The 17500-nt window shown below is 46.9% G+C and overlaps 1 protein-coding gene across 7 annotated transcripts in view; it reads left to right on the forward strand.

Annotated features, from left to right (window-relative positions):
- The first annotated feature begins 547 nt into the window (after window positions 1–547).
- LOC130115159 (latent-transforming growth factor beta-binding protein 4) overlaps window positions 548–17500 on the forward strand; it is a 171190-nt gene continuing 154237 nt past the window's right edge. For all 7 annotated transcript variants that reach the window (XM_056282773.1, XM_056282776.1, XM_056282778.1 and 4 more), the window contains exon 1: window positions 548–891. In XM_056282773.1, coding sequence (XP_056138748.1) covers window positions 597–891 — 295 coding nt within the window. In that variant the 5' untranslated portion in view covers window positions 548–596. The remainder of the gene's footprint in view (window positions 892–17500) is intronic.

Consider the following 17500-nt stretch of genomic DNA (forward strand, 5'->3'; position numbering starts at 1 on the left):
CTCTCTCTCTCTGTCTCTCTCGCTCTCTCTCTCTGTGTCTCTCTCTCTCTGTGTCTGTGTCTCTGTCTCTCTCGCTCTCTCTCGCTCTCTCACTCTCTCTCTCTCTCTCTCTCTCTCTCTCTCTCTCTCTCTCTCTCTCTCTCTCTCTCTCCTCTCTCTCTCTCTCTTCTCTTCTCTCTCTCTCTCTCTCTCTCACTCACCCTCTCACGCTTCCACACTCCCACTCCCCACGTGTGTGGATTCCTCACTTCTGTTTTTTTGGAATCAGTGTTTCTTCGAGCACAGAGTGGAGAGGAGGAAGAGTGCGCTGAAATTTTCCTCCTCTTTTTCCTTCCCTCCTTCCCTCACTCTCTCTACACCGCGCAGAGAGAGAGGAACAGAGGGAGAGGAACAGAGGGAGAGGAACAGAGGGAGAGGGAGTTACTGTTGAGAGCTGCGGCGTTGGGTCGAGTTCTGGCTTCGCTGTGGGAACCGGGCTCTTGCGCCTCTTTTTTAGTTCTTACAATGCGACATTGTCAACTGTGAAAACGGGACACACACGCACACACGCACACACACAGACACACGCACACACACAGACACACTGATAGTGCGACATGTTGCAGCCCAGGGTTCTGGTTCTGGTTCTACCGATGGTCTGCTTCTTCCTCAACCTGTCCCCTCTGCCGGCGGACGGACAGACGGGCGGCCGGACCGGGGGCGCCGGGGGCATCGGGGGCGCCGGGGGCGGTGCAGACCGGATCCAGGTGATGTTCACGCCGTCCGTCTGTAAGGTGCGCTGTTCACACGGCCGCTGCGTCAACGTGTGTGAGAGAGGCAACGTCACCAGTCTGTACAACAGCCAGCCAGCCGGAGAGAGAGACAGCTCCCCCCGGTCCGGGTTCAGAGTCTGTGAGTCCCTGTCTGTCCTGTCCGTCTGTCTGTCCGTCTATCTATCTGTCTATCTATCTGTCTAGGTCATGTTTGAAAGTTAGATAAACCAGAGTTTAACATGACATTGCGTTGTGCGCGTGCGCGCCTGCTTGTGTGTGTGCGTGTGCGTGTGCGTGTTGGCTGTGTAGTATTTCGCGCCAGCCTGACTGGAGGATTCAGAGCTTTGAAAGCTAGAAAACATGCACACGTGCGCAACACGGCAGTGAGTAGAGGCTTTAATGCCACCACGCGACAACAGCGGTTTTTCCGGACAAGACGAGCTGCAGGGGGCGCTACGGTGTTATGGTGTCCCCCTCCAGTCCCCACGCAACACGTCCGGTAGAACCAGACAAGACGAGCTGCAGGGGGCGCTACGGTGTTATGGTGTCCCCCCAGTCCCCACGGAACACGTCCGGTAGAACCAGCCATGCGGGATTCATCCGATAGTGGATCTAAATGAGGACTTTGTCCTCGGGAAAGCCCACGTGGAAAATTCCTCCAGCAGAAAGACAGCGCGCAGAGTCCTGCAGAATGTACTGTAACGTGCATGGATAAGTAGACACGGTAGCCCTTGGCTACGGGTCGGACCCTTTAGTCGACTGGTTAACGTTGTCGCCCGCGGTGCGGGAGTACCGGTTCGGTAGCAAGCAACTGCTTGCACATATCAAGTCAAACTTTATTTGTATAGCACATTTCATACTCAGGGCAACACAATGTGCTTTACATAAAATGACAATACAATTACAACTCAATCATAAAAGTGCAAATACAGACAATAAATATGCATATCAACAGGTGTTAGTACAGAAAATACACACACACACACACACACACACACACACACACACACACACACACACAGACCAACAACTTAGCCGTAGGCTGTTTTGAAAAGTCAGGTTTTTAACCTGCTTTTAAATGTGTCCAGTGTGGGGGCCTCTCTCAGGTCCTCAGGCAGGGCGTTCCATCTACTTGGGGCGTAAACAGAAAATGCAGCCTCCCCTGCTGTATACCTGCACGAGGGATGGTTAAAAGACCACTGCCGTTGGACCTGAGAGGTCTTGCTGGTTTATAGGGAACTAACATGTCTTTAATATGGCGTGATGGTGCGAGGCCATTTAGCGCTTTGTATACAATTAACAGAATTTTAAAAATCAATTCTAGTTTTAGCGGGGAGCCAATGCAGAGGTCTAGGAACAGGTGTAATGTGCTCATACTTTTTAGTTCTGGTGAGAACACGTGCTGCCGCATTTTGAATTAACTGTAGTTGGCGCACAACTGATTTTGGGAGGCCGGTGAATAGTCCAGTAGTCTAGTCTGCTTGTTATAACAGCATGGATTAATTTCTCACAGTCCGATATTGATAGAAAGCCCCTTAGATTTGAAATGTTTTTAAGATGGTAGAAGGCTGATCTTGTGAGATGATTGATGTGGCTCTTAAAGTTTAGATCACTGTCCATGATTACACCCAGATTTCTAGCTTCACCTTTGCACTCCAGAGACAGAGAGCTGAGATGAGCTGCAATTCTCTGTCTCAGTCTTTGGACCAAAAATAAGTATTTCTGTCTTGTCTTTGTTCAGTTGTAAAAAGTTCTCTGACATCCATAGATTGATATCGTCAATACACTGAATTAGGGAACGTATGGGAGCTAGGTCATCAGGAGATAGGGATATGTACAGTTGTGAATCATCTGCATAATTATGGTAATTTATTTTGTGTTTCTGTATAACATGTGTGAGTGGGAGCATATAGAGATTAAATAGTATAATGGTCCAAGAATTGAACCTTGGGGTACCCCACACATTATACTCACTTTGTTCTAGGAAAAGTCTCCAATAGACAAAGAACTGCCTGTCCTGTAGGTATGTTCTGAGCCAGCTGAGAACCGGGTCACAGAGGCCGGTCTAATCTCTCTAGCAAAACATCATGATCAACAGTGTCGAAAGCAGCACTGAGATCCAGGAGCACAAGAACAGATAATTTATTAGAATCGGTGTTCATATGCAGATCGTTCACAACTTTGATAAGTGTGGTTTCTGTGCTATGGTGAGATCGAAAACCTGAATGATAAAGGGTAGTAGGGTTTTTTATATTAAATAGTTATTAACTTGAGAATAAACTGTTTTTTGAAGGATTTTGCTGAGGAATGGTAAGTTGGAGATGGGCCTATACTTGACAATAGCAGTCGCATCAAGGTTGCGCTTCTTCAGAAGTGGTTTAACGACAGCTGTCTTAAGTGCTGCAGGAAATATACCTGCCTGAAGAGAGTAGTTAATAATTTCTAAAACATGTGCTAAGCAATTAAAAACATTTTTTAAAATGTGGTAGGGAGAGGATCCAAGCAGCAGGTGGACGACCTGAGCTGCCTAACAATATTGTCTAGACTGTTAAGGTCTAGAGGGTCAAAGTGAGACATGGCGCCAGTGATATTTCTGGAGAACTGGAGGGTAGGTTCATTACTGGATCTTGAGGCACTAATGTTCTGTCTAATGGCAGTAATTGTGTTATTGAAGAATGTAGCGAAGTGCTCACATATTTGAGTGGACAGCATCTCTGATGGGTTTGGAGATGGTGGACTAATAAGTCGGTCAGTAGTGGAGAAAAGCACTTTACTATTGTTAATATTTTCACTAATGATTTTAGAGAAGAAAGACTGTCTGGCCTGTTTAATTTCTTTGCAGTACTTGTTCAGTCTGTCCTTGTAAATTTCATGGTGAACCTGAAGTTTAGTCTTTCTCCACTGTCCTTCTGCTTGGCGACAGTCTCTCTTAAGCGGCCTAATAACCACCCCACTTCTCCAGGGGGCTTTTGGTTTTATGTTTTTAGTTTTAACAGGTGCAATGTTGTTAAAGATATTCCGTATTTTTAAGTTGACGTCGTTCACAAGATCCTCAGTTTGTGATGACATGAGCAGTGACAACTCATTTACGGTTTTCTTCAAGGTTTTAATTCTGTTATTGTCCATGAAGCGTTTTTTGGTCATGCGAGTGCTCTTCTGTTGTACAGGAAGAGCAGACACATCAACAAATGTACAAGAGTGGTCAGAGATAGCAGCATCCATGACACGGGGTACCGTAATATGAAGTCCTTTTGATAGGACTCAGTCTAGAGTATGCCCCTTATGGTCCGGAAACATGCTGAGAGAGAGCAAATGCCTCCAGTAAGCCAGTCAGGTTTCTAGCATCGGAGTCTGTTTGATTGTCAACATGAACATTAAAATCACCCAGGATGATGAAATAATCATAATCGGTGGAAACCACAGACAGTAGCTCCGGAAATTCATCAAGAAAGCCATGTTTAGGTTCTGGTGGCTGATTGTCAGTAATTAATGAAATCGTAGCAGTACAGTGTGTAGTAAGAGCAAGGTGTTCAGAAGACATGAATTTCCCCAGGGGGATTTCCTTGCAGCTGTAGGAATCAGAGACCCTAACCGCCTCTCTTATCAGATCTGGTGGTCTGGATGAATTTGAAGCCAGGAGGCGCAGTCTCAATAAGCGCGACTGCGCCATTTCTATCCAGCCAGGGCTCGGTCAGTAGGGTGAAGTCCAGGTTATAGGTACTTATAAGATCATTAACTAAAAATGACTTATTAGTTAGCGACCTGACGTTTAATGTAGCCATTTTTATTGTGTGAGGTGCCTGGCTTTGTGGGGGGCTGATAACTGAAGTCCGAACTGGTGATAAACTGTTTAGCTCCCTGTATGTTACAGGGAGATCACGGGGTCTGTGTCTATGGTTTATTATTACAGGAATTAATGTGGCAGAGTGAAAGTCACTGGTATGATGGGTCGGACTCACCAAAGGACTTGAACAGGTATGGTTTACCGCAGAGCCAAAATTGAAAGCACTCTGCCCCTGTGATCGTCAATTAGTGACGGAACTGTCTGCACCTGTGTGCGGGCACAAAACATTGTCCATAGCACAAACACGAGAGTTGGAGGCAGTGGAATAAAACAGGTTTGCAGCCAGCATTCTTGAGCCTGCTGGATCTGGATGGAGTCCATCACGTTTAAAAATAGAAGAGCGCTCCCAGAACAGATTAAAATGGTCAATAAAACCAAACTGTAAACGAGAGCACTGCGACTGAAGCCAGGTGTGAAGCTGTAGAAGTCTGCTAAAACGACCAATGCCACGGCCGGAAGTGGGAAGTGGGCCAGAGATAAAAACTTCCTTCTCACTAAGTTTTAAAAGGTTAAAAAGAGGCATGAAACCCGATTTTAAAAGCTCTGACTGCTGCCGTGGAATATCATTTGTGCCAACGTGAACGACAACGTTGTCAACAAAGGTATATTGAGGTAGCAGACTAGGAAGTTCTACCAGAAGGCCATTTACCTTGGCACCTGGAAAGCAGTGTTGCAGCTCTGGTCGACCTGACGTCCCTGATGATGGAGTCACCCACAATCAGAACAGAAAGTGGCTGTGGAATGGGTGCAGTAGAAGAGCGTACCCGACCATCATACACCGGTGGATGGGAGCTCCCAGCCAGTGTGGGGGAAACAGCACCGGGGGGGGGGGTGCCACCAGTGGCCAGTTTAGAGCCGGCAGTGTGTTTGGACACTGCCTCTTTCAATAACCTACGTCGAACGGATGAGGTTTCTTTTCGGGATCCGTGGTTGTGAGCAGTAGCCGATGGGGAGCGTTCCGCTCCTGGATGCGACACACTGGTCAGCGGAGGGAAGTCTTTGTTGTCCAGAATGTCAAATCCATTTGCTGGAAGGTCAGGAGGAGCAGCCGAGGAAGGACAGCCCGCCGGATCAGGATGTACTGGGGGAGTTGGGGAGGTCAGATTTTCCAAGACTTGAAATTTATTTCCAAGCTGCAAAGCCTCATTTGAAAGCGGTTGGAGGCGGTGTTTAGCCATGTGGCGTTTACAGTTCTTAACCTGGACTCAAGGCTCTGGGATGGATGGCGCGTTGAGCAAATTTGGGTCTTAGGTTTTGCTCCAAGCCTGAGCCACACGTCCTCCCCCAGGGTAGAGAGGCCTGTAGAGTGGATCGCTTCACCTCCAGACCACGGAATAGTGGTGTCATTGTCCTGGGCCGATGCTGTGTGGTGTAGGGGGCAGGACGGGCTGGTGCCCCTCTTATTGCCCAGGAGAGAGAGGTGTTTTGACTGCGCTGTGGCCACGGATGATAGGTCCGGGATTAACTTGTCCCTCTCCCTGAGTTCAGCCTGCAGTCAGGTAACATCAGTCTTCAGTTGTGCAAAGGTAGGACAGCAGTCCACACACACGGCCATGTTTGTTGTCAGGCAGTTAGCAAGCAAATTGGCATAAAAGTGCAAAAAGCTTAAAATCCTCAATAAAGCCACCGGCTAGCCTAGCCACCAGGCTAAAAATGAAGCTAGTTGGGCCGGCAGCAGCCGAGATGGTCCTGTAAGCTATGTTCAGCTGCTAGCCAACTTAAAGCTACTAATAAATTAAGATCCGAAGGTCCGACGGTTTTGTGTTTTTTTTACCTTGTTAAAGTGCACAGGTAAAACAGCCAGGATCTCGCCGGGCTCTGCCCGAAGGGTCACACTGTTTACAGCTTGCCTAGAAGTTCTCGCCGTGGTGGAGGAGGAGGAGGTCTTGCTGTGGTGTTCAGGAGCCTCTTCGTACGTCGCTTGGTGAGCACTGTGCCAATTTCTTCTTTTGATTGTTTATTTTTTTCACAATAAACAAAAAAAATATATGTAACCGGTTATTTTCTTGCCCGGTGCGGGATTTGATACGAGGTGGACTGCACCACAAGGCGACGTCACTAACCGCTCGGCTAAAGGGCCAGACCCGTTAGTTATGGACTAATGTGTCTTATTAGTAGTTTACAGTCGTCACCCTCCCCGGAAGCGCGCCCTCGCGCTTTGTTATTCCCGCGCTCCGAAGAGACTTATGAGGATCTGCACACTTCCGGATCCCACCGCTGCCACCAATGTAACCGGTTATTTTCTTGCCCGGTGCGGGGTTCGATACGGGGTGTACTGCACCACAAGGCGGCATCACTAACCGCTCGGCTAAAGGGTCAGACTCGCTAGCTAGGGGCTAACATGTCTTATTAGTAGTTTACACACACACATATATATATATATATAGTAAGTATTTCAATTACAAATAACATGGATATGAAATCAGAATGCGATAGAAACGAAACAAACACAACCAGACCAAAAATAAATAAAATATAGGAGAGACATCCTGAAATAAGGAAAGAAAAAAATGAGGGAAAAAAACAAACACATAAAACCAAACAAACAAAAGAAGAAAAAACATGACTGTGATGCGTGGAGTGCTTAAAGGTTGACAGCGTTGCTTGTCGACGGGTATTCTAACCAAATGGATCTCAGTTATTTGCATTTCATGTGATATGTTACTGCTATTTTTATGAGCTCGAAACGCCATTAAACGCTCAATATATAAGAACGGTACTGCCCCCATTTCAAGTGATATTCCTCCACCTTATCAAGCAGCCTATATGAGAACTGTTCTGGGGCAGCCAGCTGGCCAAGAGAAGTGTGCCACAAAGATGGCGCTGGTGCAGAGGAGGCTTTCCAACTTGTTTTTTTCCCCACCCGCATTCCGGGAACTCTGCCTCTGATTGGCTAGTACTCGTTGCCTCCGTTCGTTAGGTTGGTTAGGGTTAGGGATAGGGTTAGCCAATCAGAGATAGAGTAGGGGTGGGTCTTCCCGGAATCCAGGTGGGAAAAATAATAACGCGGCTTTCCATTCTTTGACCACGAGTTTCCGTCCTAACATAAGGGCAGTCTGGATCCAGACAGCAAGCGGTGGAGTCAAGTCACTTAATGCAGAGGGGCCACCCAAAATAAACAGACTGGAAGAGAAAGGGATGTCTAAGCTGGTAATTTTTTTTAAATCAATATGTGTAGCAGACCAGAACTCCTGTATTTTTGGGCAACTCCAAAGCATGTGTACTAAAGTACCATATTTGTCAAGAAACCTCCAGCACTCTGAGCTGTCCACCAAACCCACTCTACTCAGCCTAAATGGCGTCCAGTAGACTCTGTTTATAATGTTGAATTGGATCAGCCTTGTTTGCAATTCCCTTGACAGTTTGTTTCCCATTCCTAAGTATTCTTCCCCATTGTGCCTCTGAAAATGAAACCTTTAAATCAGTTTCCCATGTCAAATTTAGGGTCAGTATATTGGAATCTGAGGCTGTAAAGATCATAGAGTAGTAGACAGAAGCCCCATGACCACGTCCAAAGATCTTAAGGACTCTCTCTAGAGTGTCACCACTAGATGGGGCTATTGACAGCGAGCCAAAAATTTGTACCAGCAGGTGTCTTAACTGCAAATACTTCCAAATTTGAGTGTGTGGTAAGTCGAATTCCTGACTAAGTGCCTCAAAGGATTTTTAATGTTTCTTCCTGATACAAGCCGCCTAGGACTGTGATACCTTTCTGAAACCAGGACTTCCAGAGGAAGGGTGATTAATCTATACAGGGCTTGGGATTTAGCCAGATCCCGGCGGACTGATGAAGAAAGGGATAAAATTTAAGGATCTGAGCTATTCTCTCCCAAACCCACTGAATATGGGACAAAACAGGAGGTGACCGATACTGTGGGGTTGGTTTGGCTGTGATATAGTTCATGGGTGTAAGAGGAGTGCAAATGGTGCTCTCAAGATGGAGTCACGGGGAGCTCTCTCTGGGGGCAAGGACCACTGTGCCATATGCCTGAGAGTGAAAGCGTAATGGTAAAATAACAGGTTAGGCACCGCAAGGCCTCCTCTGTCCACTGGCCTCTGCAGTTTTCGCAGGCTCATTCTTGGGCGTTTATTATTCCATAAGAATTTATTGCAAATTCTTTAAAGTAGTGCAGTGGGATTCGGATCGGGAGAGCCTGCAGTGGGTAGTTGAATTTCGGAGCACGATTCATTTTAAGGATGTTTGCCTTGCCCCACATAGAGCGATACAATGGAGACCAACGCTCTATATCAGCCCGAAGTTGTCATTTTCTTCTTTTGAACTTCAAATGATTAAAGTTGGACGTAGTAATCCTTTTTTTTATTGCACTTTAATCTCCCATCCCCCTGGCCTGAATGGATCATTTTTGACTGAATCCACTGACTTTTTGCCCTCTGTCCTTAAGCTATCCCGATTTATCATTGTTGATGGTTTTAACGTTCATGTTGATGATGTTTCGGGCAGTTTTGCCTCTAGTTTTATTAATATCACAGAGTTTTTTAATTTCCCTGACCATTTATCAGGCCCTATACGCAACAGAGGGCATATTCTGGACCTTGTTTTTACTCTTGGTTTGAATATTGATTCTTTATTTTCTAAGGATCTTCTTATTACTGATCACAACTGTATATTATTTGATTTTGTCATTTAATTTAGATTCCTTACCCTGCCGGCATATCATTAGCCCTCGCATCCTTAACCACCTTTCTGCTGCAAAGTTTTCAACCAATTCCCTTCTACCATTTTAACACTGGTATATATGCACAGTGATGTTGACTACTTGGTGCAATCTGTTAACAAGCCATCCCTTTCAGCACAGGATAAAGTGGCCCCTATTAAAACTAGATCGGCTCTTTTGGTCAAGACCTCCCCTTGGATAAAGGACCATATTCATTCTCTAAAGGTATTTATCTTGACAGAGTATGGTTTAACAACCAGTCTTCCATTTGACCACCCATGGTTGTTTTAGGTAGGAGTGAAATCCCGGTCGTTCTAGTGTTAAATAACTGCCTATATGCTACAAAAACTGGATGGCAGATAACTTCTCACAGCTAAATGCGGACAAAACAATTTCTGCCCCTCCTAGTCTTGTCCCTAAGATAAGGGATGATCTTGGTCTCTGCCTTGTTGGTTAAATTCTCACAAGAAATCGAGGTGTCATTAAGGATCAGGCTCAGACTGTGGACCAACATGTCAAGTGTCTGATTCGCTCAGGCCCACTGTGTCTCAAGTGGAGATGGAAACGTTAATTCATGCTTTTATATCGTCCCGTCTTGACTACTGTATCCGCCTTTTCACATGCCTCAGCGACACATCCTTGGATTGTTTAACGGTGGTCCAACATGCTGCTGTTAAACTCTTGATCGGGTCCTCCAAAAGGTCTCATGTGACACCGATTCTCATTGCTCCTCACTGGCTGCCCATCAAATTCAGGATCCAGTTCAAAGTTCTGGTGATCACCTGTAGAGCTCTGCATGGTCGTGCACCTGCCTAAATTAGAGATCTACTGCAGCCCTATGTCACCAGCAGGTCTCCAAGGTCCTCTGACCAGGTTTTGTTGGTTGTTCCTCCATCTAGGCTTTAAACTAAAGGAGACTGTGCTTTTGAGTTTGTGGCCCCTACACTTTGGAACTCTCTCCCTTTGGACTTAGGTTCTTAGGACACCGTGGACACCTTTAACAAGCAGCTCAAGACCCATTTGTTTAGACTTGCCTTTATGTAATTTTTCTATTTTCTATTCATTTCTGCTTTTATTGTGTATCCTTGTGTGTATATGCACGTTTATGATTAATTTCCTCTGTGAAGCACTTTGTAATGTCTCTGCTCGAGAAAGGTGCCATATGAACAGTGACTTACTTACGCTTCTGCATTCAACTTCCAATTTCTTCTTCTTCTTCTTCTTCTTCTTCTTCTTCTCCTCCTCCTTCTTTTCCTTTCTGCTAATACACTGAATGGCTGTTGTTAATAAATACCAGCAGGAAAAACATCCAACATGACATTTTTAATGTAAAAACAGGGATTACACCATCAAGCAGAGCGAGAGAGATTCAGCCTCGTTTCAGATGTGCAGAATGAGAACAGTGTAAATCAGAGACGCAAAAAAAGTTTGTAGAGATGAGAGAGGGCTATAGAGAGAGAAAGGTAGAAAGATAAAGAGAGAGAAACACGTTGGGAGAGAGAGAACAAGGTCAAATTGCAGTTAGAGAGAGAAGAATAAACGTGAAGAGGGGTTTGGAGCGACAGGGGGCAGGTAGGAGAGAGGTGGTGGGATGGTTAATCTGTGTTTGCAGTTTTTTCATGGGATAAACTACATGTATCCTATGATGCTTGGCTGCAGCATACTAATGACGTCGGAATAAAGGAGTTGAGCTCAGACTCAGATGATGTGTCTCTTGATTCTGGTCAAACCGAGTCCATGTGTCTCTATGCGTGCTCAGTAATCCGTGTGTAGAAATCCTAGGAAATTGAGTCAGTTCATGTGGACACAACGGGAAGAAGGAGAAACATTCCATGACTCATCTAAGTGACGTCATTAGTCTCACCTGACTGCAGGTGTCCCCACCCTTATAAACAATACAGTGTCCTCACCTGACTGCAGGTGTCCCCACCCTTATAAACAATACGGTGTCCTCACCTGACTGCAGGTGTCCCCACCCTTATAAACAATACAGTGGCATAACCACCCAAACTGGCCCAGTTCTGTTACAACTGAAACCAGTGATCGGTTTCATATGCAGATTGCCTTGACCATTACAGTGGTCATGTGTACTGTTCGCAGATGGTGGAGGAATAGTTGCAATCACAGCATTGTAAGATGGTGACGGGTGTACTCTTACCCCCCCTCCCGGTTCAGGGATGGGCGTTCCCTCTTCACATAGATGGCCTCTTTGACTCCCTGTTCAAACCAGCGTTCCTCCCTATCAGGGATGTGCACCTTCTGATTCTGGTGAGCCACGAGTCCATGTTGCTCAAACAACGACCACATCTGTGGTGCAGACGGATGGATAGATAGATATATAGACAGACAGACATAGATAGATAGATAGATAGATATAAACATTGATATCTTGGGTCTTCAGAGAAAACTGTTGCTTTAGGACTAAAATCTGCTGGAGGGTGAGGGGGAAAGAGAGCGAGAGAGAGGGCTCTTCTGCCATGTGGTTTACATTTACCATCAAAAACACCTCTCGCACACATACATGCACTCATACGGAAGAAATATGCACTGGGAGGACAGAGATGCAGGGAGATATCTATGGATATATATATATATATAGTATGTAGAGAGAGAGAGAAATTGAAATTTTTTTGGAATTTTATTTTTCCTTTTCAAACCCATTTTAACAACAATAGAACAGAAAATCCCCCCCCCCTAATACCTTACCCTTACTGTAAACGGAAGACGGGGGGAAAAAGGCCACCTCGCATGGAGTGAAATACAGAGACTCTGCACTAAAACAGCGCTATATCTTTAAAAGAGGCCTGCTGGCTAACCAGATGATCACATCCCTGTCTGTGGTGGCGTCAGTACTGTGCCTGTGTACCAGGAAGGTGCTGTATCCTGTTCTAAGAGTAGATGGGATCTTTTCAAGAGGTGCACAACTGTTCATTTCCAAAGACCATCTATCAGCGAGGAGAGGGGAATCAGGTTTCCACGTCACTGTTGTGCATTTCCTGGCCACACATGAAGCCATTTCCAACATCTGATCTGGCACGTGGTTGAGGCTCTGCTGATGAGTGTGAGATTCCCCAGTAAGAAGCCTCAAGATCTGATGGGACGGTAACTCCTGTGATCTGGGTCAAGGTTTAACAGGGGTTGTACTGAAAGGCCTCACCTTTGTACAGAGCCAGGTACCGTGCAGGAAGGAGCCGGCCTCCATACCACACCTGAAGCACATCCTGACACATTTGGATTTATGTAGTTTCTGTGGGGTGAGTTTGATGGAGGAAATTATAGTGAACCAGTCTGTGCCGGGCATTAATGGTACCTGACAAACTGCCCCCCCCCTTTCTCCCAATCACCCCACTCTCCTGAGCCGTCCCGGTCTCTGCTCCACCCCCTCCGGTGATCCGGGGAGGGCTGCAGACTACCACATGCCTCCTCCCATACATGTGGAGTCACCAGTCACTTCTTTTCACCTGACAGTGAGGAGTTTCACCAAGGGGACGTAGTGCGTGGGAGGATCACGCTATTCCCCCCCAGTTCCCCCTCCCCCCCAAACAGGCACCCCGACCAACCAAAGAAGGCACTAGTGCAATGACCAGGACACATACCCACATCCAGCTTCCCACCCGCAGACACGGCCAATTGTGTCTGTAGGGACGCCCGACCAAGCTGGAGGTAACACGGGGATTCAAACCGGCGATCCCTCTTGTTAGGCTGACCAACTGCCTTGACATAAATCCGACCAGAGTTGTTCATCAATTGTTGTATGTTCAGATCTGATTGCCATCTCACTCTAGGTTTGTGCAGACCTGGCTCCGGGCCCTCATTCAGAGTAAGGAGTGTAAGTTCTTATCTTTACATTGATAGAGGCATGGTGTTTGGGACTTCTTGCTAGCTCAGCTAGCTGTTTTATTCTTTCCCTGGCCCAGCTCCCCGTACAAAACCTTCTCTGGCAGGCAGTTGTGTGGCGTTCTTCTCACGTGGCCGGCCCATGTGAGCTGGGGGGCTGTTGTTAGGGCTTCAACACTGACAGTACCAGCACAGCTCAGTACTCCCACGTCGGGCACCTTTTCCTCCCCTCTGATCTGCAGCAGCCCAAGCTGCATGCCGGTGAGCCTCCTGGTAGGCTGCGATACGGGTCGGGCATTCAGTGGAGGACAGTAGAGACGGGAGAACAGCTGTGTTGTAGACCTTAATCCTTGTTGTCAGCTGATGTCATGGCAGGACCAAAGTGGTCTGTGGAGGGCACCAAAGGCTTTTGTGGCCGCTTGAATTCTTCGGTCCACTTCTAAGTCAGAGGAGTTTGTATCTGTCGCGGCGCTGCCCAGATAGGTAAAGACCTCAGTGGTCTCCAGACTTGCTCCAACAGATATTGTAAAGAAGTGACAATGGACTTATTGCTAAACAACTCACAGAAACGAAGACACAAACATAACACAACCATAAACAAACAAACAAACAAACAAAGAAAAAACATCAGTCAGCTAATAATACACCGTGTCAACAACACACCCTACAGTCAGTGCAGCAGCATATCATCCATGTTACAACAAACCTGTTAATACCCCTTTAAACCGCCAAAATACCCCTCTAAACCACAAGAAATACCCCTCTACCTGCAAAAAATACCCCTCTGAACCGCCAAAATACCCCTCTAACCCGCAAAAGCTACTTCCATCAAGTATAAGTGGGGAATCATTTTCTGAACAAATTGAAAGAATGGACCCATTTTACCCCAATTTATTGGAAGAGCCACTGACTGAAAACCTGAAGAGCCACTGACTGAAAACCTGAAGAGCCACTGACTGAAAACCTGAAGAGCCACTGACTGAAAACCTGAAGAGCCGCTGACTGAAAACCTGAAGAGCCGCTGACTGAAAACCTGAAGAGCCGCTGACTGAAAACCTGAAGAGCCGCTGACTGAAAACCTGAAGAGCCGCTGACTGAAAACCTGAAGAGCCGCTGACTGAAAACCTGAAGAGCCACTTACTGAAAACCTGAAGAGCCGCTGACTGAAAACCTGAAGAGCCGCTGACTGAAAACCTGAAGAGCTGCTGACTGAGAACCTGAAGAGCCACTGACTGAGAACCTGAAGAGCCACTGACTGAGAACCTGAAGAGCCACTGACTGAGAACCTGAAGAGCCGCTGACTGAGAACCTGAAGAGCCACTGACTGAGAACCTGAAGAGCCGCTGACTGAAAACCTGAAGAGCCGCTGACTGAAAACCTGAAGAGCCGCTGACTGAGAACCTGAAGAGCCACTGACTGAGAACCTGAAGAGCCGCTGACTGAAAACCTGAAGAGCCGCTGACTGAAAACCTGAAGAGCCGCTGACTGAGAACCTGAAGAGCCGCTGACTGAAAACCTGAAGAGCCACTGACTGAAAACTTGAAGAGCCGCTGACTGAAAACCTGAAGAGCCACTGACTGAAAACCTGAAGAGCCACTTACTGAAAACCTGAAGAGCCACTGACTGAAAACTTGAAGAGCCGCTGACTGAAAACCTGAAGAGCCACTGACTGAAAACCTGAAGAGCCACTGACTGAAAACTTGAAGAGCCGCTGACTGAAAACCTGAAGAGCCGCTGACTGAAAACCTGAAGAGCTGCTGACTGAGAACCTGATTTTTCTTCCAGTCTAAGACAACAGAGGGTGTCTCGTGTCCAGTGGGTGTGAGAGGAGATACTGCTGACTTCCACCTGGTCCAGATTGATCTTCTAGCCAGCAGCATGGCAAAGCTAAAACGTCTTTTTTGGCTGTAGAGAGGAAAGGCGGTAGGGAACAATATGAACAACATTTGTCAACTTACAAACAAGTGCTTACATCTTTAACGTTCCCAAAAGACAGAGAGAGCCAGAGAGCAGGGGAGATATCTTCTGAAAGTCCATTCATCCCGCTTACGTTCCAGTCCAACAGCTGACGTTCAGACATGGTCACCTTCTTGTGATCCACCTCATAAAATGGAAATAGTTTAAAAAAAAGTCCCATTGAGCAGTTTAAACAAACATTTATAACAGCACACAGGTTTCAACTCAAGTAAACTCTGCTTGCACAGCCCAACATCACAAACACACATTCTCCTCAGGGGGATTTTGCAGCAACACAACATCCTGTCCGTAGCCCCTTGCATCGGATGAGGAACAACTCCCTAAAAAAAAAAAACCTTTAACAGGGAGAAAAAATAGGAAGAAGCCTCACAACAGAGGAGGGATCTCTCTCCCAAGACGGACAACGTGCAGTGGGTGTTGTGTTTACACAATTTGCACAACAAATAAATAAATAAATAAAACCAAAGCCATAATGCAGCCAGGACTTTCCCTCGTTACACAAATTAGAAAAAAGAAAACCAGATCTTCTTCGTCTCCCACTGAGCACAATACTCCCCCAAGTTCTGGAAGAAAGGTCATTTCTGTGTGGATGTTCTGCTCCCCTGTCGCAGTCCCTCAGCGTCTTCAGCTCCTCTTCACACGGTTCTTTGAATCCGTAGCTTTAAAATGTCTCTTGTGCAGCATGTAGACCTCATGTTGAGCAGCTGAGCTACCGCCTCGGTGTTGTCGAGTCCTGATCCTGCTGCAGCCACTATGCGCTGTAAGGTGATATTTCTGGTGGAAACCAGTTTCTGGAAAAGTCCTGGAGTGCAGCGATCATGGACATCCAGCCTGGCTCCATGAATCAGTGGCTCCTCCAGCAGCCAGTGCAAGGAAACTGCAGACTCCAACCTTTTGCACATATAGTATCCGGGCAGCAATTTTTATAGAAACTCATCCTCCTTATACATGACAGTCTTGGTGATGAACTTGTTCTCCTTGGTCAGATAGAAAACTGACCCACTTGCTCCTGGGTTGGAAAACTCGATCAGGGGCCCAATGCACAGCAAGTACAGGTAGTCATCCGGTCTGATGCCTAACAGTTCTCTGAAAAAGTGGAAAGCCACAGGAATGTAGGTTTTGAAATGAAAATCTGGAAAATGGTGGGCTCGGGTCAAATTACTGTCCTCGCTGGGGAAGAAGATACTCTACCACGTAGAAGTCCTGCATCAACACGTCTCTCTCCGGCTTGGAGCTCAGGTTACCCACTGTGTAACCCATACCCAGCTGGATGGCACCTTTCAGGGCAGAGGATGTGGTCCTCCTGTAGGTGGTCTCTCCTGAGGCATCCATGACTCTGGCCAATTGTCTTCCTCTGACCGGGCTGGCCCGAGGAAGAAGGCATCTCTGTGATGAAGGCCATCTTTGCAGCAGCATCAGTAGTACATGTTTGGCATCCCTTTTGTTGGAGTGGAAAGTTGGCGTTGAGTCGGCACGTGATCAAGTCAGTTCTAGTGGTTGCTGTGGGATTCAGGAGAGCTGTCTTGACGTTATTAGCACTAGCATAGCAGTTTGGGAGGAGGAGCCATCCTTCCCTGTGTGCAAAAAAGACTTGAGAGAAAAAGATGATAAAAATGGGTAGAGGAAACAGTAAGAGGAAGGTCACCCAGTGCAACACGCTCATGATTTACTCATCCTTTAACCTTTTAGAACTTCTTCTTTTATTGGCCTTATGCATCTTTCTGAGACCGGTTACGTGATTTCTCAAACGGAAACTTTTTTCTTTAATCCAGCAAATCAAATCCAACTACTTCCTGCAAAGCTGACACGCTTTCAATAAGTTTCTCTGTATCTGGAAAATACTCAGAGACTTTGTAGAACTCGGGGCAGCTGAGCTGTCATCAGTTAAATTCTCACTGCCCGAGTCAGGTGGCTGTTTCCCTCCCTGAGTTTCTGCCTGCCCGTTGTATCCCTCCCCTGCCTCGGGCTCAGTCGGTGGGGCGCCGTCCCCCCACAGAGCAGCGGCGTCCGCTGGCTGAGGAGCCAGCGGAGCACCGGTGTGAGTGCACCCCTTGGCCGGCCCGGCCCCCAGGTCAGGGCGCCCCTCGGCCGGCCTATGAAGGCAAGCGTTCCACTTGTGCCCCACATCCCCATCCTCAAACATGCGATGCTGCCAGACAATCCAGATACTTGAACACCTGTCTCTGGAGGGATTGGACATGTTATCGTCTGTACAGCCCAACTCCACCGTCCTAAAACTGCTCGCCAGCTCACGACCAATAAACAAACCTAATCTGAAGACATCGGCCCTAAAGACAAAACTAACCTACTAGAAGCCGCACCATTACATCAAACGTACTAACAGCAGGTCGCTGTCACCAAACACTCTCACTCACACACCGACTCCCTGCAGACAGAGAGACAGCCAGAAAGAG

The sequence above is a fragment of the Lampris incognitus genome, chromosome 7 (assembly GCF_029633865.1).
Source record: "Lampris incognitus isolate fLamInc1 chromosome 7, fLamInc1.hap2, whole genome shotgun sequence".
Classification (NCBI taxonomy): domain Eukaryota; kingdom Metazoa; phylum Chordata; class Actinopteri; order Lampriformes; family Lampridae; genus Lampris; species Lampris incognitus.